This window comes from Stylophora pistillata, chromosome 6 (genome assembly GCF_964205215.1).
Source record: "Stylophora pistillata chromosome 6, jaStyPist1.2, whole genome shotgun sequence".
NCBI classification, from domain to species: Eukaryota; Metazoa; Cnidaria; class Anthozoa; order Scleractinia; family Pocilloporidae; genus Stylophora; species Stylophora pistillata.
In genome coordinates this window covers 31,232,397-31,256,814 of record NC_142524.1, presented here as the reverse complement: position 1 = coordinate 31,256,814, position 24,418 = coordinate 31,232,397, and the positions used below count along the sequence as shown (strand labels likewise).

The 24,418-nt window shown below is 38.5% G+C and overlaps 2 protein-coding genes across 3 annotated transcripts; both read right to left on the bottom strand.

Moving 5' to 3' along the window:
• Positions 1-786: 786 nt before the first annotated feature.
• LOC111338579 (calpain-B) lies at positions 787-14,798 on the bottom strand. 2 transcript variants are annotated; one of them, XM_088762549.1, is made up of 21 exons: positions 14,675-14,798; positions 14,502-14,550; positions 11,097-11,296; positions 10,646-10,974; positions 10,162-10,330; positions 9,742-9,822; positions 9,540-9,637; positions 9,001-9,078; positions 8,730-8,921; positions 8,310-8,439; positions 7,653-7,873; positions 7,126-7,165; positions 6,789-6,863; positions 6,232-6,289; positions 3,754-3,790; positions 3,428-3,449; positions 2,914-2,982; positions 2,342-2,420; positions 1,735-1,851; positions 1,439-1,509; positions 787-936 (listed from the first exon to the last, which is right to left on the bottom strand). In XM_088762549.1, exons 3-21 carry the CDS (start codon positions 11,256-11,258, stop codon positions 910-912), a joined length of 2,055 nt encoding a protein of 684 aa, XP_088618675.1. In that variant the 5' UTR covers positions 11,259-11,296; positions 14,502-14,550; positions 14,675-14,798; the 3' UTR covers positions 787-909. The 2 variants fall into 2 exon arrangements, with proteins under 2 accessions (XP_088618675.1, XP_088618674.1); XM_088762548.1 differs by having other exon boundaries at positions 14,502-14,703.
• A 675-nt stretch (positions 14,799-15,473) lies between these two features.
• Positions 15,474-20,665, bottom strand: LOC111338591 (uncharacterized). Its single transcript, XM_022945092.2, has 5 exons — positions 20,549-20,665; positions 19,753-20,081; positions 17,954-18,002; positions 17,633-17,762; positions 15,474-16,247 (listed from the first exon to the last, which is right to left on the bottom strand). Exons 2-5 carry the CDS (start codon positions 20,066-20,068, stop codon positions 15,711-15,713), a joined length of 1,032 nt encoding a protein of 343 aa, XP_022800827.2. The 5' UTR covers positions 20,069-20,081; positions 20,549-20,665; the 3' UTR covers positions 15,474-15,710.
• Between the last annotated feature and the right edge of the window lie 3,753 nt (positions 20,666-24,418).

The following is a 24,418-nucleotide window of genomic DNA, read 5'->3' as shown; positions in this document are numbered from 1 at the left end:
AGCACACACGGAGTTATGTCTCTTTAAAAAAAAAAAACACTCAGAGATCTTACGGAAAGTATTTTTCATTTCCAGCCACGGTTAGTCTTCGAAGATTCACCTCTGTTCAGTGTTAAATGTCACGGAAATTCAAATTGTAAGTGAATTCAAATATGTGTTTTGGAGTTGTGAGACATTGTTTTCTACAATGGCGGGAAGTTTAGAGAGCCAAAAAAAAAACAGATGCAAAAGAGTTCCTCGACGAAGCACACTTAACAAACAGGAAAGTGGAAGTTTTTGACCAGCAAGAGTAACATTTGGCATATATAGATGATTTTCTAGCAATATATAGTAAAGCATTTGCTAACAAAATGTTCTTTCCTCTCAAAAAGTTTTTCATAATATTATATTCCAAACACACTGAAAGACAAAATCATTTTGCGGTATAAAAAGCTTACAATTATTATTTTTTCCTTATTCGGGAATACGTGAAAACCTAGATGAAACATTATAAAATATGTTTCTCATAACATACCAAAAACATTCAAATACCTAGCTGGTGGGTATAATATATTCAAATGTGAAGAAACAGGGTAGCGATATTTTGGGCCATTACTTAAAAAAAATTCCCATTTTTTGAAGCATCCGAAGTCTTCATTTCGCTCTCAAACAGATTTCCGATTCGTTAAACGTGCCTAAAAAAATAAGCAATATTTGTACTGACAAAAGAAATTTCAGCTTGCATAAACCTTTATAGGGAACCACTGCTTTTAGAAAGCAGTCTTAAACATTTTTTAGAGACCGATATTTTGGTCAGTATCCTTTTATTCCTTTTTCACGCAGGCTCGTCGTGCTTTACGCCGGGCTGCATTTGCCACTCATCGGTCAGTTTTCTTATTATCACGGATTCGCCCTGTCTGTCAATTTTAATCAAACAGTCAACGTCGATTCGATGAACTGCAAAGAAATCATGCCAAGAAATTCAATCAACTAAGTACAATTTCAACGTAAAACCCAGTCTCCTTTGCAGCAGTCTTTCGGGATGTCACGCAACGCTCCCCCTCTTTCGGGGGAGCGTTGCGTGACATCCCGAAAGACGGCTGCGAAGGAGACTACGTAAAACCAAGAGTCTAGGTGAAGGCGTTAATTCTAATCAAGATCTGATCAAGAATTATACAAAGGCGGGGCTATAGCTACACATTATCTCCTTACATACACAGAGAGTTGAAATGGACGGATGTCAATGTCCCTTTCCTCAAACAGAACTTACAGCATTCACAAAACAGCGACAAGTCTACAGAATGTCCTTGTCCCTAAATTAAAATTGGGTCTTGTGGTTTTAAAATTTTAAAATAGAACTGAAGAGATTACGAACATTGACTCTGGTTTTTCTCTTGGTACAGTTCCAGCAGTTCCCGTCTCTATGTTATCTATTATATTACGATTTTTAACAACTTACGTCGTCAATAGTGAACACTGCCTTCTCTGATTGTCGTCGACCTCGGCCCATTGTGTGTCTTCTAAATGTATCTGGAGATAATGAGAGAGTAATAAATGTTACTTCAAGAGAAAAATGGAATATATGCACAAATGTATCCCTGCTGACAATTCAAAACGATGCTGGCCCATCAGGGCTTTCCGCCACTGATAAGTAAGAAGACCTTTACTTGGATGAGTCCCAATTAAAGTCTCTACTGACGATTTTTAGCATCGATTCTGGGATAAAGCAAAGTAATTCTCATCAAGGATACTTACCGAACATGACTATGACACGAACTAAAATCTGTATGAAGATATCGAATGGAATGGTTCCTTTCTTGTTGTGATAACGCAAGATTATTGCGCTCAGCGCAGAATTACTGAGCTGATATCCTGCAAGGTAAGAAATAACGAGGTGGAAATTAAAGAAATTGCAATGAAAGGAAAATGTTCAAAAGCGATTTATAATACAACCAAAGTAAAGCGCGCGCTCTGATTGGTCAATTTAGCGTCCCCCATTTGCCCATGGGTGTACGCTGCTGACGCGAGCATATGCAAAGACTATTTTTCGCGCGCGCTTGTTTTTTCTGGTCACGTAAGATTTGTTAAATAAAAGGGAACTCTTTAGCTACAATGTATCAATGTTATGTTATAAAACAAATGGTAAACACCACAGCGTACACTATTGAGTTGTGGATGCACTTGGGAGGTATGCTAAGCACTCAAGAAGCTAGAGTCGCTCTCGGCTATTGCCTCGAGCGACTCTTACGCTTCTTTCGTTCTTAAAAACCTCCCGCGTGCATCCATAACTCAATAGTGTGCGCTGTGGTGTTTACCATTTGTTAAATAATTTGAATACATAAAGCATCAGCTACATAGTTACCTAATGATTTAAGAGCGTCTCGGAGCTCGAAGAGGTTCATATCGCCACTTTGGTCTTTGTCAAAACGTAAGAAAACAGTCTGAAATAAGACAGCACTCTTGGTATTAATTAAGTGTCGAGTACAAACAGATATAAAGCCAATGTGAGGATTGCTTGAGGGAAATAAAAAAACTGGATGCGGTGATTAAATGCATCCGTTACTATTTGAAATTATGATTTCCTTTCCGGGTGCACTCTCCTGTTCCAATGCGTAACATAATCGAATTATCTAAAATAGAAATAAGATGGCCAGTCCTGTAATCGTTTCTCGAATTTTCCTTTACTTACTAACACAGCAACATTTCTATCCCACTGCTTCGCTCAAGCCAATTATTCCTCAATAAATTTAAGGGACCTTGAGCATTTTTGATCGTAACCTCCGGACCTGCGTCCCTTGTTGTTACTGAGAAGGTTACATAGACCTAATAAGATTTCGCTGAAAAAGGAATGCTGTAACAACGCCAAGACAGCCTGCTCGCTGGCTCTTATTTGACAAGGAAGTCCTAAGCAGTTAGAAATACTCTTGTAACAACCTTCCACTGTCCAAGAATTGTCCACAATCCTCGAAACTCATTATATCCTAGCGCTCCTGTTTTGTCACCCTAAAACAGATGTTAAGGGTAAACGAAAGAGGAGATCTGCTGAAATGAGCATAAGAAGGGCATCATTTAACTGTATTTTAGTCTCGTACCCAGGAATTTCACGGCCTGGTAGTTGTAAGTGGGATCAAGTAGGACCTGAATACGAACGAGATTGGCTCTATTTATTACAGTGTCAAGAAGAAGTATAACAAAATGTACAATTATCAAAGCGGCTGACACTGAGTCCTTAAGTAGTTTTACTTTTTCAAGTATAGTTGGATTTTGCGTTAGCGTGAAAGGTAAGACTTGCAGAGGGTTTGGAAGTCTTTGGATGTTTAGTGATTTGGAAATTTAAATTAATGCATAAAAATGTCGCAATGTGTACTTTGACAGTTTAGAAAATTAATCAAATGTAAAAATCATGGCGTATCTTCTAATTTTCCATTTTCATGTATTTGAAGGATACATCAAACATTGCAATCATACTCCTGTAGATAAAAAAAATAGGACTATTTTAATCATAATGAAGATTGCAATTCGCAGGGTATTGTAGTGTTTGTTCCTATTTGAATAAATACTTCAGCTATTTGATAATCTTGACCGCAGTCACGTGATTACCCTTACAAATCGTTGTATGTATTTACGTTCATGGCTATTCTAATAAAGCAGTTGTGTAGAGTACATGGCCTGATTAACGTGTTACTCTAAAGTAGTGCATCGAACCCTTATACACAACAGGTGTCAATTGATGTCATAGTTTAAACTTCATTATCAGTTTAAAGAGAATTTTACCTGCAAGCTTCCAAGCTAAAAGTGTTGGAGTTCATCACTGAAATTTCACATTAAAATAGATATGTTAGGCAAAGAAATAGCCGGATTACTTCTTGGAAAATGCGCGTGTACGATTTTGATTCACAAGTAAGTAAATCAGATGATGCTTAGCAAGTGGAATGCATTTTATATAGGCTTAACGGAGTCACGACCCACGCTGGATGTTGATAGAACACGAGAGAAGTTTAAAACAAAATCCCTAAGACTGCAGTGTCTTTAACAATACAATTCGTAAGGCTAAACAAGACAAACGTCGTCATGAAAGAAGATATATTTCATCTGGTCTTCAAATTCACCACGAAATATTTATTGGTTCCTGCAAACACTACAAGGATCTTCTAACAGCGACAAAGACAAACTATTATCGGACTCTGATCAGCTCCTCTGACCAATCACAACTATTCAAGATGGTATCTCGCCTATTCTTATCGAAGAACATTGCTGCACTCCCTAATAATGATTCATTGGATACATTGACCGAAACGTTCAACGATTTTTTTATCAAAAAAATTGAGAAAATAAGATCGGATTTGGACTCCCATACTGCCCAAGCACCCAACATCAAGGTCAATTATCCAGTCACCTCGTCGTTCCAAACTTTTCAACCTGTATCTGCTGATATTGTTCACAAACTTATTGTTCAATCTCCAACTAAGTCTTGTCAACTGGATCCCATTCCAACACGAATCCTAAAGTCAATTCCACACTTGACGCCAATTATAACCAAGATTATCAACGCCTCCATGGCTAACGGAGAATTTCCTGATCAGTTAAAACAATCCCTGGTACGTCCATCTTTAAAGAAGCCTTCATTGGACCCGAACTGTCTCTCAAATTACAGACCGATTGCAAATCTATCTTTTCTCTCGAAAACAATCGAAAGGGTGGTCGCAAATCAAATATACAGATATATGGCCGAGAACCAGTTATTTCCAGCGATGCAGTCAGCATACCGCAAATACTACTCCACTGAAACTGCTTTGCTAAAAGTCTCAAATGACATCCTAAGAGCTGTAGATCAAAAAGAAGAGGTAGTACTTGTTTTGCTAGACCTTTCCGCTGCGTTCGACACGATCGACCACAACATATTACTTGAAAGAATGGAGAAACGTTTCGGATTTGGAGGTATCGCACTGAAATGGTTCAAATCATACCTAGAACATCGTGTTCAGTCAGTGAAGATCAAACACTCCATCTCTAAGCCTCGACATATCTCCTACGGCGTACCCCAGGGATCAGTACTTGGTCCACTACTCTTTCTAATGTATACCTCGCCTACAGAAGACATTGTTGCTGAACATGGCCTAAACTGTATGATATATGCTGATGATTCGCAACTTTACATAAAGATTAACTCCTCTGACAGAATGCTAGGCATGGAAAGATTGAAATCATGTGTTAATGCAATCATGGAGTGGGCCAAGAAAAACAGATTGCAGTGCAACCCTTCAAAAACAGAAATCATTCATTTCCTCTCACGCTTCTCAAAAAATCCTCCTTTCTGTAATATCAATATTGGAGATGATATCATTAATTTATCTAATACTGTCCGAGACCTAGGCGTCATGCTTGATTCTGTGATGAACTTACGCTCGCATATAAATTCCATCTGTAAATCGTCGTCTCTAGCAATCAGAAATATTGGTCGCGTTCGTAAATACCTCTCGACGCAGCAAAATGAAAGATTGATACATGCCTTCATCTCATCGAGACTTGATTACTGTAATAGCCTATTGTACGGTCTACCGATTTGTGACATCGAAAAATTCCAACGGATCCAAAACACAGCTGCCCGCTTGTTAGTCGGTGCTAAATCAAGAGACAGTATAACACCTATACTTATGAAACTTCATTGGCTCCCGGTCACAAAACGAATTCAATTCAAGATACTGTTGATAACATACAAAGCACTAAATGACATGGCTCCAACCTATCTTGTTGAACTTCTTAGTCGATATATTCCAGCACGAAACCTCCGTTCATCAAATATGAATCTACTTGAGGTCCCAACAATTCGAACTAAAACGTATGGGCAAAGAGCATTCTCCTACGCCGCACCGTATTTGTGGAATCAATTACCTGAATGCATAAAAAACGCCGAATCTGTTGACTCCTTTAAACGCTTATTGAAAACTTATCTTTTCAAAAATTAAGCCACCAGATTTTTCGATATCGTACGTTGTCAAACATATGTATAACACGTAATAATTCGTTAGTTTAGATAGAGTAGCGAATTGCATGTATAGGATTTTTATTGAAATTTTATTAATTTGTAATTGTAAAGCGCATAGAGTTCAATTTTAATGCGCTATATAAGAACTTATTATTAAATTAAATTAAATTAACGGTAGGTTATCAACCAATCCAAGCGCAATTGTTAACTGATTTAATTTTAAGAAGAGAAGTGTATTGCAGCGTCAAAAGCAGCTGTATACTTACTAGAAGCAAATGCTTTGGTCAAGATCTCCTGCAGTTCATATTGATCAACTTCGCCATCCTGCATAGGAAATAGAAAGCACAAATGATTGGTTATAAATATATGATACAATATCTTAAAGAGCAATAGGATGGAAGCCTGAATAGCTTTAGCCTAGTTTCATACCGTCCTATCAAATTCTTCAATCTTGAGTCCGGAGTTACATGGGGGTCTTACATGTAAGCTGTTATATAAGGATCTTCACGAGGTTTACCGATAGCTGTAAAACGGCCAAAAAAACTCAGCTGATAGAAGTAAAAATTCTCAAATTTTAACTGGTAGTTGTAAAAAGGTTAATCACAAAAAAAGAATATTTGTCATAACAACAATGGCCAAAACTTTAACAGTAAGCCGTAAAAGCCATCACCCCTTTGAGTCCTTCTTACATTGTTGGAATGACAGGCCATCGAGTGTTGAGGTTAAATCAATACATCATTTACTCACGACATATATACTTTTCTTTCAGATTCCCTTTGGATATACTGACACTACTCTTCACCAATTTTTCTTTACTACTGACCTCTCCTGAAAAGCTTTGAAACGTGGTCCAAAATTTTTTATCGATGTCTCCGGCCTCCTCTGTTGACACTGTTGGCTAGATGAAGAGTGAAAAGAAAAGAATTACTTGGAAACAAATTTGATTAAAATGGTAAGTGGAGACAGAAGTCTGATCAAAGACGGCTCTTCGTGCGACCAGATCTCAGTGCTGGTCTGATATTTTGTTGCCGAATCCACCACGCTATCTTTGTGGAAATCAGTGTAGATGTGTTCATCCAAGAAGGTGACTCATCCGTTCCCACTCCTTACTCCTTTATAAACATCGAAATTAAAAAAAAAAAAACTTTGCCTAAACAAACCTTTGGTAGCAGCGTTATTTTCGTTTCCGCGTCAATTTCCCTGAAAAGGAGAGATAATGAAACACTAATGCGAAAGAAATTCATACGAGCTTTGAAAACTTTGTGATGTGCTTTGAATTTTACGATTTAGTGTTGAAGAATAATCACTAAACATTTCAAACTTGAAACAGTGCTATACGTGCAATAAGGATAACATTACCCCCTTATTAAAAAGTGATGCATCGAAAGTCTTAAGCAGTTCCAGAGACTTGATTATTACTTGCAACTTGCTGAACAAATTTTGCGCAACAAATGCGCTACTCGTTTTACCTCATATTTTTGTTGTGTTACGTCAAAAGGAAGACATGTCTCTCTTAAGAAGTAGAGGTAATAATACATCTATTGGCTTCAAAGTTTCATCCTTCAAAAAATATTTTGAAGAATGATCACCAAAAAAAGAAAGAAAAATTAAAACAAATTGAGAGACGTGAATGACAATTGCGATTAACTATTCGTGATTCTTCTTTACTTTCCTAACACTTACATACCTTGCGACGTGAGGTTTCTCGGAGAATATTCTTAAAAGAAAGTCGGATTCTTGACGCGGGTAGAACGTGGATGGAACCAGCACGTATTCCCCTTTTGGCAAGGAATATCGACAACTTATCTCCCGCAATTTTGTGAACGAGTTTGTCATCACTTGAGCCTTGGTCGTCTCAAAAAACCGTCTGCCAAAGCGCTCTTTTCTACCTGCCATATCTTCCGGTACCTTGTGTATAACACAATTGAGTTATGTCACTTAAGTTCTACTCCGTAATCGTATAGACAATTTTCTTTGTTTATATGATTCCCAATGCTACGAAGAAAAATTTCAATTCTAATTTGTTCGTAAAGAAGGCAAGCAGCTCTTTATCCCAAATCTGTTATTATGGATTAGAATAGAAGTATCAAACAATATTCCTAGATACAGGATAACAACTGCGCAGCCTAAGCACCCTTTGCATTACCTTGCTTGAGAATAACTCAGTTACAAGAGAGTTCAAGTTATTCGTCAATGAAAATTCAGAACTCATTCAGGCAGTTTCAAAGCTAGCTAAAGAAGGTGGCTTCTTATAGTTCTCTGCAAATTATGCCCCTGTTACTAGACACAAATCAAAATGCCACCATTGGTACACGACCTGCTTTTGTCTTGACATTGTGCTCACCTTGTAAATAGCAAATCCAATAGGCGGCCGCTCATTGGCCGGTGTTCTCTTTCGATCAACGCGCATGAGCGACGCCACTATCGAGCAAAGGTCATCGTCATCATCTTCATCCGGGTCTTCTAAATGAATCCTGTGAAGAGTCCAACAGGCACTCGTCGTATCCTGACGCATGACTTAAAATTACAAAAGCTACCTGCGTTAGCCTTGCTCCAATGTTTAGTCAACCAGAGAGTTCAGTTTAGTAAGGAAGAAATATTTTAAAGAGGCAATTACAAACCAAGATGGAACTATGATAACGAACGGATGGCCAAGATTGAAGCAGATTCTAACTGACGATTTATTTTAAAATTTTTAGGCCAATATTTTTTGTAAAGAATCATAGTATACAGCCTAGCGTTCTTTGCATATATACTTGCATACCTTATTTGAGGATTGATGTGGAACGTGTCTATGAAATTCCTACATCCACCAGCGGTGGCATCAGTTTGCCAGCGCCCTTTTTCTCGTTGTATTTTCCAGGATTTTTTCTTATCTTCTTCCAAAACGCTGTCTGGGGTAAGCATACAGATCTCCACACGAGTAAAGTTCGCCATAAAATCCTCCATTGTCATCCTAAAAGAAAAAAATTTAATAATCGATATGCAAATAAGTAAATAAGTAAATAAACAAATTATTTCAATAAGGGATTTACCAAAATTCTCCGTCATCGTCGAACACAAGGTCTAGTCGCTTTCGTTCTTCGTTTGACAAGAGATTCCACTCATCAGACCTGAGAGATACGAATTAAGGGAAATTCATTACTGACACACATAGCTGAAAACTGGTCGTCGAAACAGTGCATCCTAATTTGGTTAAGGAAGTCCACATGCCCCCGATGTTGAGTGGCAAGGCTTCCCAACTTAGTAACTTAGGGTGGTAATAAACTGTCTTCAGATTAGACAAACGTTTTAGCCGAAGCGAGCTTTCTCCTGCATTTTGGGAAAAACATTCCCTACCTTTACCACCATTTGATAAAAAAAAATTGAACCATTTAAATTCTCCACGAGACCCCTCTTGACTCAGAGCATCTTCGAAATTCCAGAAGGAAAAGTCACGTCGACCAAATATTTCTAAACGGCTTAATCCTGCTACGCTCTTTTTTCCCATTTGGTCGTTATAGTGTACAATGTGAAAAACTTAAAGGCTTGAGGAATCTTTTATCTCTTCATAAACTTAGAAAATGACTAATACCTGTCGCTCCAGGCTCCCTTCCATTCTGAACTATTTCCATGTGGATTTCGGAGACGGATTAGCTTCGCCTCTTGTATTCCCAAATTAAGAAGACTAACCTGAAATATAGAAAAAATATGTAAAGGTGACCTAGGTGGGACCCAACAGAAAGCTATGACATCACCAGTGATGTCTTGAGATGGTACTTTGCAAGGTCATTTACCTTAGTTAAGCCTGTGATAGAGTACGCATGCCCAGTAATAAGTCCATTTGGTAAAGTTCTCTGACCGGATTGAGCATTTGTCTAAAGATAAAAGCGAAAATTGGGATAAGAAAGGAAGTCACCAAACATAATATTCTGAATAACTTTCAAACTTTTGTTTCAATACTGTGTAATCAATACAGCGTTTATTTGAGAATTAAATCCACAAATAAATGCCGAATTTTCAAAGCTGTCCAGGTTCTTTAAAGGCCGTGGAACCTAACCTTTTTCAATTTACTGATAATTTGCAGAAGTTGAAAAGGAAATTGTTAAAATTTCAAAACATATGTGCAAAGCCACTACTACGCTCACTAAAAATCTCTTCGTTGGGCTATTTTGTAGAAGTTCATTAGGAAGTTATCATGTTTACCATGTTTATACCTCTATAGAAGTACCCATCAGCGAGTGGCGCTCAAGAGCTTTTTGTAAAACCCTAAAGACATCTGGAGGTGGGGATTGTAGGTTTATCATTTCAATAACTCCGCCGGTAAAATCTTGCAGCGCTTCACTTATTCGGCCTAATCCCATAGCTTCATAGGATCCGCACACTCTGCAAATATAAAGTACACAGTTCATTATCTCCCTCTGGGATAAATTTTGTTTCTCGAGAAGAAAATGGTATGGCCATTTAACACTGTTTGTCTCAAAGTGTTTGGGGAGTGTTCAGACAAGTAACTTTTCTTGGAAAATAGGCCGTTCCATTGATTCATTGCGCTAACAGCGGTTTCTTAGGGTCTCCGATGGATGAACTGGTCATAAATCTCTTTATATTCAAAACTCTACATGCATACAAAACACCTGACTTCACTTATGTCTTTAGGTCACCTGGCTTATGAGAACATGAATGTTCTCATGAGTTACTTACTTGGCATAAGCTTTTTCTAATAAGGCGCTCCAAAACTCATCTGGATCACTGGATCTAGCGTAATACAACTTGTTATTGTGCGTCGGCAGATAGTCATCAATGATGACCTCAACCCATTCACCAAAACGCCAGAAGTTAAACCTAAACATTCCACAATACGTGCCGGGCTCGAAGCCTTGATCTGGCGGGCAGACGGCATAGAATAATTCCTCTGAGTCTGTCAGCGATGCCACTGCTGCCACAAACCAACAGTTCAACATTCTCCCTTGGGCAATGTCTGTTCTGCTTATTCCTTTGGTGAAGAGATGGGGCTCTGTCCTGCAGATATCCTAAGACGGTGAAAATATTTGTTGCTGTGATCAGGGGGTAGAATGATCTAAATGCTCCAAAAAATGGGAAGACCGGCAGAAAAAGGAAAAATGTAAAAGATCATATTACATGAAAGACGTACCTTTGGTCTTTTCCATTGGAGATTTACAGATGGACGTGTCTTGGTAAAAATACTACGAAAGACTGGCGGGAAATCTCTGTCTTCATACAGTTCGCCTTTCCTTAGGAGCTCTCTCTGCAGGGACAGATATCTCTCTTTTGGAAGGGCTCGCCTCAAAGACATCGTTCATAAATCTCTCAAAAGCAGCAGCTGTCCTAAAGCTGAGTAGAAGTAAAAGGCGTAAGAATGTCTCGTAACTGGTATCTATAAACTCGTGAGCTTACAAGGTAAGGCTCTCAGTGGAGTGAAAATAAATATTTTTCTCAGCAATTTGTTCAGATCTTCCACAACTAGGTTTTCTCCGTTATTATCTAGACACGACAATAAATTCACCTCAAATTTCAAGCCGTACTGGTTCAACCTGCGGCATGTTTTAGGATCTTTCAGTAACGCTACCTTGGCGATATTACTCTTCGTGAGAAAGTAGTATGGCGTTTTTATAAATGAGTAATGTACTGTATTATGCGTCATACCAGTAAGCAGCGGATGGATAAAATAACTAGTTATGATCGATATGGCGCGCGTAATGTGGTAACAAAGCGTTTTGTAAAGAGGTATTAAAATAAATAGTATGTGCAGTTTGTAAATATAAAACAAGGCAGTTTGGTGCATAAGTTAGTGTGTTTGAGAAAGTAAAGCATTGTACTGTGAATAGGTAATGTAATTCAAGGTGGTAATTATAGCTAAAGTGACAATGTCTTGACAAAAATGACAGTTGAATCATGTTTAAAGGAACATGTTATGATTATTGCACAATAATTGTAATTGTTAGGCAGACTGTAAAGAAAAAATAAACTGAATTATGTAGAGTGCCAAGGTTAGTTATGTAAGTAACTTATTTGGTGGAAGGTGATAGCGCTGTCAAATTATGAATGTTGTACGTTATGAAGACACAAAATTAATTTTTAAACTCGTTTAAATTTTTCATTAATAATAATAAAAAACTGTGCGCCAATATCTATATGCACTTATACCCACGACGAATCGACATAAAGGCGCACAAGAACACAAAGCAACGTTAACATCACGGCTCAAATGTAGCTTGCGAGCCTGGCACCCTCATTATAGGTTCTTCGGCTCGAGCGTTGCTTCGTACGCGGAAAAATGTAAGTTCTTGAGCAATGAGAGGCTGCGAGAGGTCTGCCTGCTGCAAGTCCCAGCTATTAGTGCCAGTCCCCATAAACCCCTCCCCGACTCATCTTCAATCTTCCCGTGGACGGAGAAACGTGCATCCTTTATAGAAAGCCTGCTCGTAGGTTACTTCAAATATGGACCCCGGAATGTTGGAAACAAAACGTCCATTTTGGTAATTCAGTTAGTCACAGCCTAAGCCTGCTTAGCAAACATTTCTTTCGTCAGACTTCCGTAACCGTCACTTTGATCTATCAATAAACACTGATTAGTTCAAACGCAAGGAGTCAGGGAGACTTTTGGAAAATAAACCTGGCTCCATAAGAATTCAGCTGCGAAACCTTTTATTTTCCGAGTTACTTTACCTCTTTCCCGTGTGGGAGGGGGAGGGGGAGGGACTCTTTCCTCTTCCCGCCTCGTGGAAACGAGGTTGGTCCTTCATTGAGTCCTTCTCTCACGCCTGCAATTTCGTTCTTGTCGTGTTCTTCCTTCATTTAACAAGTCTTCCTCTAGAGCTGGAATTTCTGTCTTTTGACAAGGCTTATGTCGAGTAAATTGTAGCAAATAAAAAAAAAAAAAAACCAGGGCGTTCAAACAATAACGGCTCTTTTTCCGGGCCTGATCAAGGCAACCACTCCGTCTTCTATTTTACATTTAATCGCCGTGAATCCGCGCCTGTTTAGGAGCGTATTTTTTAATGTCGCTCTTGATTATCTTTAATCACGAGATGGCATCGTGCCTGTACATCAATGAAAAAAAATTGATTTCGGCGCACACAAGAAACATATAATTTAAAAACTTAATTAATCGTGCATTATAAGTGCGAGCATTAGCGTCCGAAGAGATAATCCAACTAAGATTTAATTAGATACGATGAATATATGAAGTTCATATATTTTGAACTGCGGTTATTGATACGTATGATGCACGATCCTCGCAGTAGAGAGCGCTATTTATGCAATAGCGAAAATCAGACCTGATAAAAATCAGGCCTGTACGGGATTCGATTTTTTTTTTGGTCCGATTTTCGCTATTGCATAAATAGTGCTCTCTACTGCGAGGATCGTGCATCATACATAAGATTTAATTATCATTAATTTTGGTTTACCAGCCAAACTAGATTCAAGCGTGTCTGGTACGGCCCGCCTCATTTTGTAACGTGGTTATCTGTTATGGCTTCGACCTTTCGTCCGGGCTCATCCATTAATTAAATAGGCCGAGTTTGGTTTCGTGGCTCTAACCAAGAAATATGTGAAAGTAATGCTTTTTTATTCCACAATCAAAACTATTCTAGCCCTTAATTCCTGCTAAGTACACAACGCATTAATTCATGAGCACTCAAGGACTTAATTAATTCCATTTACGGAACAATTTCAAAATATTACAATTTAAAATGAAATAGATCTTATCTGTTTTGTATTTCTTACAATATGTTAGACCTCATTCGTAATGCCTTCAATCGTGGTTCGGTTTTCCAAGTTTAAGTCCCACACTTTCTGTTTTCTTTCATCAAAGTTTCGTTCCGTTATTTACGTTTGAATTTTAATAACCTAACGAACGTGCAGCATAACCTCAAATCTTCAACGTTTCACAGCAAGTTGTGGCTGTGATTTTGTTACCTTTTAACGAAAGGTGTATGAAGCAGGCATTGATTCTATTTTCTCGAGCGTATACATTTGTATTTCAAGCCACTGCTGATTTAACAGTGAAAGGAAATGAGTTCCTTTCCTCTGCTATGTCACGACAGGGATTTACGGATTTGGAATACTGAGTTGTTTTGATGATTCTGGGCCGAAACCTTTGCTATTCACAGACAACAGGTCAATAAAATTCTCATAACATCGACAGATAGTTTGATCTGGGCGTCCAGGGGTCCATATAATACATAAAGCAGACTCAGTGGATCTAGTCGGTTTCAGCTCGCAGCTAGCAACTCGGTTTGTAACGCGTTGCAGTTTTCCATATTTAAAATGTTTTGCCTGACAGTAAAAATGCAATGAAAGCGGCGTTCTCGTTTGGCACAAAATTCATGCTAATGTTCGACTCGCTCGTCGCTCGATGGCCCTCTCGCAGTTGGCGATCCAACGAATACAGCCAGAGCGGTCAAGAAACAGCCCTCCTCGTGATATAATTATTGGTTTGCATAGATTACTGACAGCGCTGGTTGCTTTCTTCACTTAAACCTCAGTACTCATTAAGCTGCTATGACGCGTTTATCAAAGTTTTACAACTCACCTAAACTTTGCTGCGGCTTGTCCGCTCGTATGGCGTAGAATTGTATTCTCTGTGTTCAAAAGTATGCTAATTAGATTGGTCTCAGCAATTCGTGTTTTTGTGTCAGTAGAGCCCGCATTGCTTGCAAAATAAATAGCTTTCGAGGCGTTGACAATTCAATGGGATCTCCGTACCTTCGATCCTCACTTGGTTGAGTCATTGTCTGTTTGCAGTTATTTACAAAGTCTGATTAAATTCGTTGTTACTCGATAGGGGGCTGATGTTTCGATCGAAAGGCGAACTTGCGAACCAGTGTGATATTGTAGGAAACCCTTAAACACAACATACCCTGAGTTGTATGTTTTTGTTGTAATGGCTTTTTTTGAGGTCGGCTGTGGTTTATAAATTTTTTTGACTTGACAGGTGTGTTATGATAGTTTGTGCAGTGGTGTTGTAAGTATCTAGCGCTATCCGACGCCTGAGCTGTTTTTGTTTACATTCTTCAACATTTTACTGCATGCAAATTAGGCTTTGTTTTAGACACGCTCAAAACCACATGTGGGCACTTGGTCTAGACAGTCACCATTGCGCATGCCTAACACCAACAATGGCGTCCCCACTGGCGTCCCAAGGTCACCATAGCCTTTATGCTAAATTATTTTATGATTCAGTTGGTCCTGGGTAACTGACATTTACCAAAGGACCGTCAGAATATTGCGGCGAGATGGAATGAAATTTGAAACTCAAACAATCACTACAACCAGTTACCAACCGTTGTTTTCCTTTCTTTTTTAGGAAAGGATCCAAACAAAAGAACCATTTCCCTAACCCAGTCTTTAAATAGTTTGATTATGCCGGCAGACGGTGAGGGTAGCATCAGTGATTTGGCTAAGTAGGAAAATGTGAGTCACGGGAAAAAGTTATCGCGAGTTCAAACAGAAACGCACATACCAAAAATGTATAGAAAGAAAAAATGGCTAAATTAAAGTGAAATCTGTTGGTGTTAACGCCTCCAATTATTTATTTAGAGCAAGCAATCTGATCTGCACCAAACATACTTTCAAGAAAGAAACGCGACTTTCCATTTCTACATTGTCTCTGAAATTCTAGTCTCCAATCATTTTCCATGAGAGCGACGGTGGCCTCTTGCAATTATATTCCACTACAGTTCTACTACATTACAAAAAGTGTTTCATATGAGTCTTAGTACTTCTGCAAGTAATTCTTATATCACTGAACAAGAATGTATCCCATAACTTTAATGTTATTGTTGCCATTATCTGGTCTCCAGCTTGCCACGTTTCCACAAGTGTTGGTGTCATCAGGATAACCTGCGGTTCCAAAACCAATCCTGGAATAACAACGATCACAATATGGATCAAACCCATCGTTACCCACGATACCGATTCGAGCCTTAGGCGGTTTTTTGTCATACCTAAAACCCGTGCAAAAAGTGTTGAACCCTTCCTTGTTGCATTTGCGTTGTAGTGAGGCGCTAGAGTCAAGCAGTGACTTCCAATTGTTACGACCCAGCAAGGTTGGGCGGTATTGCCCATCGGCGATCAAGGAATACAGCGAGTCTGACGTCTTTGTAATGAGGACGAAGTTAATTTTTTGGCCGTTCTTCATACCGAGACAGATTTTGGAGAATTTTGTTTTCCAATAAGTTGGTAACTTTGTCTCTTGTTCGTCAAAGCCGCTCGTCCCAGCAGAAGCGTTGTGTTCATCCATGTTGCTCCAAATCGCGGAATCGTAATGGAAGGCGTCCTTCGAAATAGAGTCGAGATATTACAAACAGAAGAAAATAATATTTCCATAAGGTCATAGTAGTAGCAAGTATGATAAATATTTTAAGAAATAGACAACTTTTTTGAGAGACATGTTTCGGCATGCTTATGCCATCTTCAATCAATGAGTAACTGAACGTGAGTAATTATATAACAGACAAGTAGATGAATAAAATATTTACAGTATGATGTAATACAAAAGCGGGTACTAATTACAACGTGACACCAAACATCAAAGGTGTGAACTTAACAAACAATTACAGCATTATAACACTTTTCTAGCGTTTTAGTTCACACCTTTGTTAGGTGTGAACTAAAACGCTAGAAAAGTGTTGGCTAGCCGAAACATGTCTCTCAAAAAAGTTGTCTATTTCTTACAAGAAAATAATAATTGCAAAAATAATGCGCATACACAAATTTTCAACTCTTACAGACGATTTAATCGACAACGTCCTACTAAATACATCAAACAAAACTTCGCATCCGAAAAAAAACACAGTTTCTTCTCAGCTTAAAACTCAACACGCGTCACGTAATAATCACGAGATACGGTGACATTACACATGCGTTACATTTCGTGACATACTTTATTGCAAGCGTTACATTTCGAGAAATTCAGACAAAGACGAATGAAGAAACTTCAAGGTTAGCGTCGAAAGTAATCCCTGAGAGGACAGACTTTTCATTTACTTCTGTGATTAGTCTAGAGAGCATTCGCCACTCTCTCAAATAGTCAGATGCCAAACTAAAACAAATTGCGAATTGGTCACTTGTGTTTTCCCGTACTTCAGGCAATTTCCTCGTTTCTCTCTCTCTCTGTGATTGGCTGTTGTGATCACTCTGGTTTTTTTTTTACGACGTTCAGTGGAGCAGCGCTCTAAAGAGGGTGTTGTCTACGTTTACAGAGTAAAGTACAGCTATCAAAGAAAATGAATATAAGAGCGATCTTCGCAGTAATGAACACTACTTAAGCAGTAGTGAAAACAAGGCCTGAAAAAAATTCACGCCTGTATAGGATTTGAACCCATGACCTCTGCGATACCGGTGCAGTGCTCTACCAACTGAGCTAATAGGCCAACTGGGAGCATATCATTATGTTGGTTCGTAATAAACTCGTGAAGTCATGAGTCAATGTTTGTGAATAGATTAAAGTCATATATGTGAGGTGTTTTGGTTAGATGAATATGAGAACGATCTTAAAAATTTAAGAATTTACTTTGTTTCCGCCAAAAAAGTTAAGTCTCGTATTTATTTAACCACAGTTCACATATATTCACAAATAAAGCGAATGAGATTATTGAAGCTGGTCTGACCTCAGAAGTAGACTTACTTTTAAAGAATACTCATTCATCGTTTACTGCTCACCTTGGAACCATCCATCTTCATAACCAGCGTCCAACCCCCACCTCCACATGCTTCAAGATCTGTCATATGACAGTAGATCGGGAGGGTAACTGACCCCAACTTTAGAGGATAAGCTTTGTTACCGTCAGATCTGTAAGGTGAAGATATTACCCATAAGCGCTGAAAACAAGCATTGTAATGAAGACGTGGACTTGATTTTATTAATTTGCAATGTAAGCATCAAAAGTTGAACCTGGGAATGGCCGGGACACCAGCTTGAAAACGCTCCATTAAACTAGTCAGCTATTCTATATCACTTCGACAGGAATAGAAATCACTCACTCGTCTTTGTCGTATAACTCCTTGCAGCTTGAACGGGGAACTTGGCGATCTAAGTGTAAAACAGTTGATTAACCCTTTGATCTCGAAGAGTGACTAGCATCTAATTTCTCCTAACAATATTAGCCCTGAATCACACACAGTTAGGTCACGAGAATGAAGGAAATGATCATCAACAAAAGAACCCCTTGATTGTTAAACAAATTCTCTTTGTCAGCACCTTAGAAAAGTAGGGAGAATATGCGCGCTGATGTTAGAGTGCAAAGGGCTGACCACATACATTTCTAAGAACTGGAGGGAAAAATGGGGAGAAAAATTATGGACCGCCTTAGGGACTATAAAGGGCATGTTCTAGAACATATTCTCAGATCTAACCACCTTTGAGTGTTTGGGTCACTTATTATGCTATTAAAGTGCACCTAAACCCAAAGTTTTTTTTTCGCTTAACGAAATAAGCTTATTTTTTGGAGTATTTCTGTGCAAAATTTTTTAATTTGCTCAAATCTTTAATTTTCTATGCCCAGTCAAAATACGGAAAATCGGCCGCCATCTTGCCCCACGACCGAGTTTAAAGAAGAATGGCTCTAGCGGGTAATGTGACGTCAAATCGAGAACACGAAAGTCTGCATCTCACACATTTTCACTTGTTTGGGAAGATTGTCGTCGATATTGTCCGAAATATGCCGACTAGGTGTGTTGTATGAAGATTGTATGAAGCACGATACCCTCTTGCAAATTTCGCACGTTGCTACATCCTTCTACAACACACTTAGTCGGCATATTTTCGGACAATTATCGACTACAACCTTCCCAAACAAGAGAAAATGTGTGAAAAGCAGACTTTCGTGTTCTCGATTTGACGTCACATTACCCGCTAGAGCCATTCCTCTTTAAACTCGGTCGTGGGGCAAGATGGCGGCCGATTTTCCGTATTTTGACTGGGCATAGAAAATTGAAGATTTTAGCAAATAAAAAAATTTTTGCGCAGAAATACTCAAAAAAATAAGCTTACTTCGTTAAGCGAAAAACATTTTTGGGGGTAGGTGCACTTTAACTTAAAAGACAAAAAAAAGAACCAAAATTATACTTGGAGCCAATTGCTCCGACTGCCAGGCCCCCACGGCAGAGAGACCGACAGCACGAGATTACTGCGTGATGGCCTCCCCTGGGGTGAGATGGGTTGGGATTATTTGATGAGGGCCGCAGGTTAGAAAACTGTAATAGGTTATTGCGCTTCCCTCTTTAAATAAAGTTAAAGTTAAATAAAGTTAAAGTTAAAAGTTAAAGTTAGACCTCACAATTAGACTGACTGAACACAAACGAGCGACCATCCACACTATCGCTTGGGATTTTAAGCAGTTTTAACCGACCGCAGAGTTGGTTTGACAGGTTAGAAAAGCCGGACTTCTCTGAAACAACTACAGCCACCACACTTGAGTCTTATTCTCAACAATAACTTAACAGATTGGCCTAACTCTACCGACCAATCGAAACTTACCACTCACGCCCCACTTTCGCTACTTGAGTCTTACATTTGATAAATTTACAGCACTGAAAATTGACTAATCAGTTTTCTTGGACCAGACTTGTGACACTCGCTTTACAAGCAACTCCTCATTTAACTGTGAGGATGACTTCCGCTTAGGTTGTCAATACAGCAATCCTACTACCGAAAGCAACCGAGAGCAACCCGACAGCGACCTGACAGCAACCCGACAGCAGCTGACAGTAACCGACAGCAACACTCAAACCCGGAGGACAACACTACACTATTTAAAATTTCGGGGATGAATAGAACTGACCTTCGTTTTCGGAGCATCCACATCCGTAGCCGATTTTCCCGAACAGTATCAGCACACTCAAAAGGAAAGCAGCGATACAGATGAAGCACGCGATAACTGAAATCCATTTAAAACAGTAGTTTATTGGTGGCTTATGTGTTCTTGGTATCTTCCTTGTAAGATCCTCACACCGGTTGCGTGAATCATCTTTCGTTTTGGTAGAACCCTTCTCTTCATCATGTTTCTTGGTAGGTTGCTGTTTCATGGGCTTTGCGTCGGTCGACTCGTCTTCTACACAGCCTTCGTTTCCAACGGCTTTTCCAAACGACGTGGACATCTCGGATAACTCTCTGTTGAGAGTTTCAAATAAGCAAAAGCAGAAATAATGGGATCTCCATGGGAAAAGGGTTAGATAAAGCTACCATAAAATGTTCGGATTCAACTAAAAAAAACTACCTAATTCATGCCAGTCGTATATGAGTTTTTGGTCCTCTGTTGGGGAATCAGAAAACAGAAATGGAACCGTCCGATTCGCCAATCTAGTTTGGTTTCATTTTACCACAGTAAACTTCACATCTCATTCTCTCTCGAATCATTTTAACGTTTAACAAAAAGTTCTAGTTTTCTTTCGATTCAGCCTCTTGTTTTTACCGCGGTGGTTTTTTTGTCAGCGACATCTGCATGCATGGACTGAAGAATTGGCTACAAATTGTTAATTTTAGCTGAAAATGCCCTGAAACTTCCCAACAAACAAAACGCAACGTCCTACCCTACACTAATAAAAAATTTCTTGCTATAAAACATCGAAATTGCTCACAGCAACTTGACGAATGCCTTTTCCAAAGTTTTCTTGATTTTCCTCTGCAGATTTTTACTGTCTGTGCCTTGGGGAGGTGCTATTAATCAAATATCATGCATTGTCTTATTGAGTATAATAGTCTGAGCTTAATATTGGTTCACTGAAGCAAAACATAATGCACTCTCTTTTTAGAACGGCTTGTTATGGCTTTATGTCTGGACTTCACCGAGCAAGGCTCCATTGAGCTAAAACACCCGGAGTGCCGCCATGATAGGGACCTTAACTATAGACTTTTTTAAACTAGATACAGTTTTTTTTGTCTATTATGTTCAGTTTAAAAAGATTTCATTGAAGATTTTTAGATCATTGGCCAATTTCAAAGTGCGGCAAAAATAGAAAACAATAAAAAATAAAAAAATTCACTCCTCTTCTGCTCACGTAAAAAAGAACTGAATTTTCTCAATGAGGTTACTGACGTATGCTGGAAACCTTCGCACACAGATTAGCTCTTAGTATTTGATTGCTACCACCCACAATCAGCAAATTGCTGTTTTGTGCAGTGCCTTTACGAGCGCGTCAACCTGTCTCCTTACAAAACATGCTTTATTTTCGAAGACGAAAGAATATATTGCATCTGCGCTAGTTCCCCTTTGTTCGTCCTCTTCCTTTTCTTCATACCACATTTTATGATTTTTCTAGCTAGAACCTTAGGTTTCCTCGTTTTTTATCCGTAGCGAATGTTTTTATATCAGGAAAAAGTGATCCGCCTTAAACATTGCACCTTATTTCCAAAACAACCCGGAATGTTTTAAACTGAACTACAATTTTAATCACCAGATCATATCCTAAATGTGTTAGGATTCATTAACCTCCAAGTCCCTGTTTCATTATCTTTTTGCTACGGAATTAATGTCTAATTCTCTAACACGTACTTACTGATCTTAACGCAACGAAAGAAAAGCATCATTTAAATTTTTATAGCGTTTTCCGCTTACTTAAATGATTGATCTAATTAAGTAAACTCTTCCTTCGCATACATTTTCTCCAACATTCAAGGCACCCTGGTGAATTATTTAACACATTGCTCCTATCACGAGAGGCTCCATTTGACTAATTTCCATGAGGTTTACGTTCGTTACAGAAACATTGTAATGTATTATCATAGTCTTTCAAAACGATTATCTTTGATTGGTGCACACGTACGGTTTGGGAGCGAGCATCACCTTGGGTAATACAACTTTTATCATATTCCCGCATTACATAATCCTCTCGATCGTCGCCATGTTGTAGGGAGCAGGATGTCTTTGAAGGGCTACGTTAAAGTACTTCTTCTGGCTGGCTGTTTTCTTCCTCAAGGTAAGAGGTACCACTAAATGAAAAATAAATAATAACAAATAATGGGAAAATAATAATGATGATGGAAAACTTTTCTGTTGGCTTTGTTTTGGGTTTCCTGCACTTTCATCTAGTCTACGTTATTCTAAAATGGCGAAAATTGAGGTTTCGGTTAAAAAAAATTAGTTTTCAAGCATTTTTCTTGAAAAGATTTCTGCTGGCTACGTCGCCTGCGGTTGTATTTTAGGAATTGAACTCGACTGATCGTATTTTACTATTATCTGTTTTTTCGTGTATTTGTAACCATGATATTTTACCATGGGCCGGCATCGAAAAACAGAAAAAAATTAAGAAACCAGAAAAGGAAAGTAAGAATGTCTTTTAACGTTTGTGAATATATGAAAATCATGTATGTGAACTTTGGTGAAAGAAATGGGCCTAATTTTTACTACTGCTTAAGTAATGGTCATCACTGCGAAGATTGCTCTCATACTCATTTATTTAACCGCAGTTCACATATGATTTTCATATATTCAGAAACGTCGACTCATCTCTTCACGGAGTTATTGCGAACCAACATAATGACCAGCTCCCAGTTGGCTCGTTAGCTCAGTTGGTAGAGCACTGCACTGGTATCGCAGAGGGCCATGGGTTCCAATCCCGTTAAGGCCTGAGGTTTTTTTTCAGGCCTTATTTTCACTGCTGCTTAAGCAGTGTTCAATACTGCGAAGATCGCTCTCTTACTCAAGAATGTCCTTTGTGTATAAATTTGTGACTGAGTCTGGAAGTAATCGATTTGCAAATGAGATTTCAATCTAAGAGTATAGCCTTTAATTCGAAATGTTATTGTCAACACTTTTCGAGGGATTTTAATCATGATAATGTAAGGGAGCATGTTTACTTTTAAGAGAAAAACCATATTTTAAAAAAGCGATTGTGATAATAATGACGACCATTTATAAAATATTTGTTCTTTTCGTTCCTTTCGTTGCTTAGGATTTGCTTTCACTGGTGTGAAAAACCTAAACAGTCAGCCGCAATTTCGGCCAAGAAAATCAACATTTAAAGCATTTTTTTATATTATTTTTTCTAACGAATAACCTGTAAAGAATGCAAAATCTCAGGATATAATGCAAAAGCGGAATCAGAGCTGAATTCTCGCTCTTGTTTCGTTGGTTTTGTAAACGGTATATTTTGGCCTTTCTTGCAATCACTGATATCACTCATTTGCCAGTTCTATGGTTGATCCAAGGAAGACCTCCTTCGCCATTTAACCGTCCAAAAATGCTGTTAATGTAGCTTAAGGCAGGAAGAATTAAGTTAATGGATACAAGCTTTCAGGTGCCCATCAATGAGTTATTATTCGTTACAGAAGTTCCGTGCGCATTAAACAGACTGTTGGTAATTTTTTTCTACGCCTCAAGACAGTCTCGCGTTTCTATAGAGTTATTCTGCCGAATCAACTTAAGCAGTGCAGTGATGACTTTTAATTATCCTGCGTTTTGTCTATAATGTTTTACGGGTTCGCATTGCCACAAGTATTGAGAGATGGGTTTTATTCCAGTTTCCAATTCATAGACATCATTGTAGAGAAAAGGATTTTGTTAGATTAGTCTAGTTGTCATAGTACATCCTAGTTGCGCTAAAAATTTATTATTAGTACTGAAAAGTTTTGCAGTTAATTGCACCGAAAGGTGCACATCTGTCTTAATATGCTTCGAAGAGGTTTGAAACCAGAGCGCGTCATTTTCTTTAGTTTTGTGATTTGGTTTTGTGATTATTAAACACCCAATTATTTTCTAAAAAATAGTACAAGGCCAGATCTACGCATAGACTCTTTATGCCCTCTGTAGGAATTTTTAAACATCAAACGAATATGTTGTTAGCTAAAGTCAATTTGTCGTGACATATCATCGACTGTTTTGCATGGAAGAAAGCAAACACGCCTAAGGCCCGTTTCTCGAAAGTTCTAATAACTCAACGGGCCCGAAGCAGTATTCTAAATTCAAAAGTTAAACAACAGAGAGGAGGGTTCTGGTAAATACCCAATCAATTTTGTTCTATCAGCTGATAGTTTTATTGTATAATGATAAACTCCCATCTTGAAGGAAAACAGAACAGCTTTAAAGCTCCGTTAAGTTGCCGTTGACCTTCGAGAAACGGGCTCTAGATTTCTTATGTAGTCATAGAAAAAACCTGTTTTAGCTTCCTGGATGCATTCCAAGTGCCTTATATTTACGAACGATTTTTCTGTTTCAAGAGTGAAAACAATGTCAGGATTACAAAAAAATAGAAAGAAAAGAAAACGTAAACTGCAGTGCTGCGTCAGTAGAAGTTATCAAAAAGATAATTTTTTTTAACTGAGTTGATAATGTGAATAAACCATTGCAGAGAATTTTTAAAGTTGACGTTTCAAGCGTTAACCCTTCGTCATTCGCTGGAAATGCAACCAAAACTCTGTGCAATTACCTTCCTACGTTTCTACCTGTACTGTACTTTTATTACACGACTCGGGCAGTTAGGGGGCCAATAACTAAAATCAACCAATCAAAA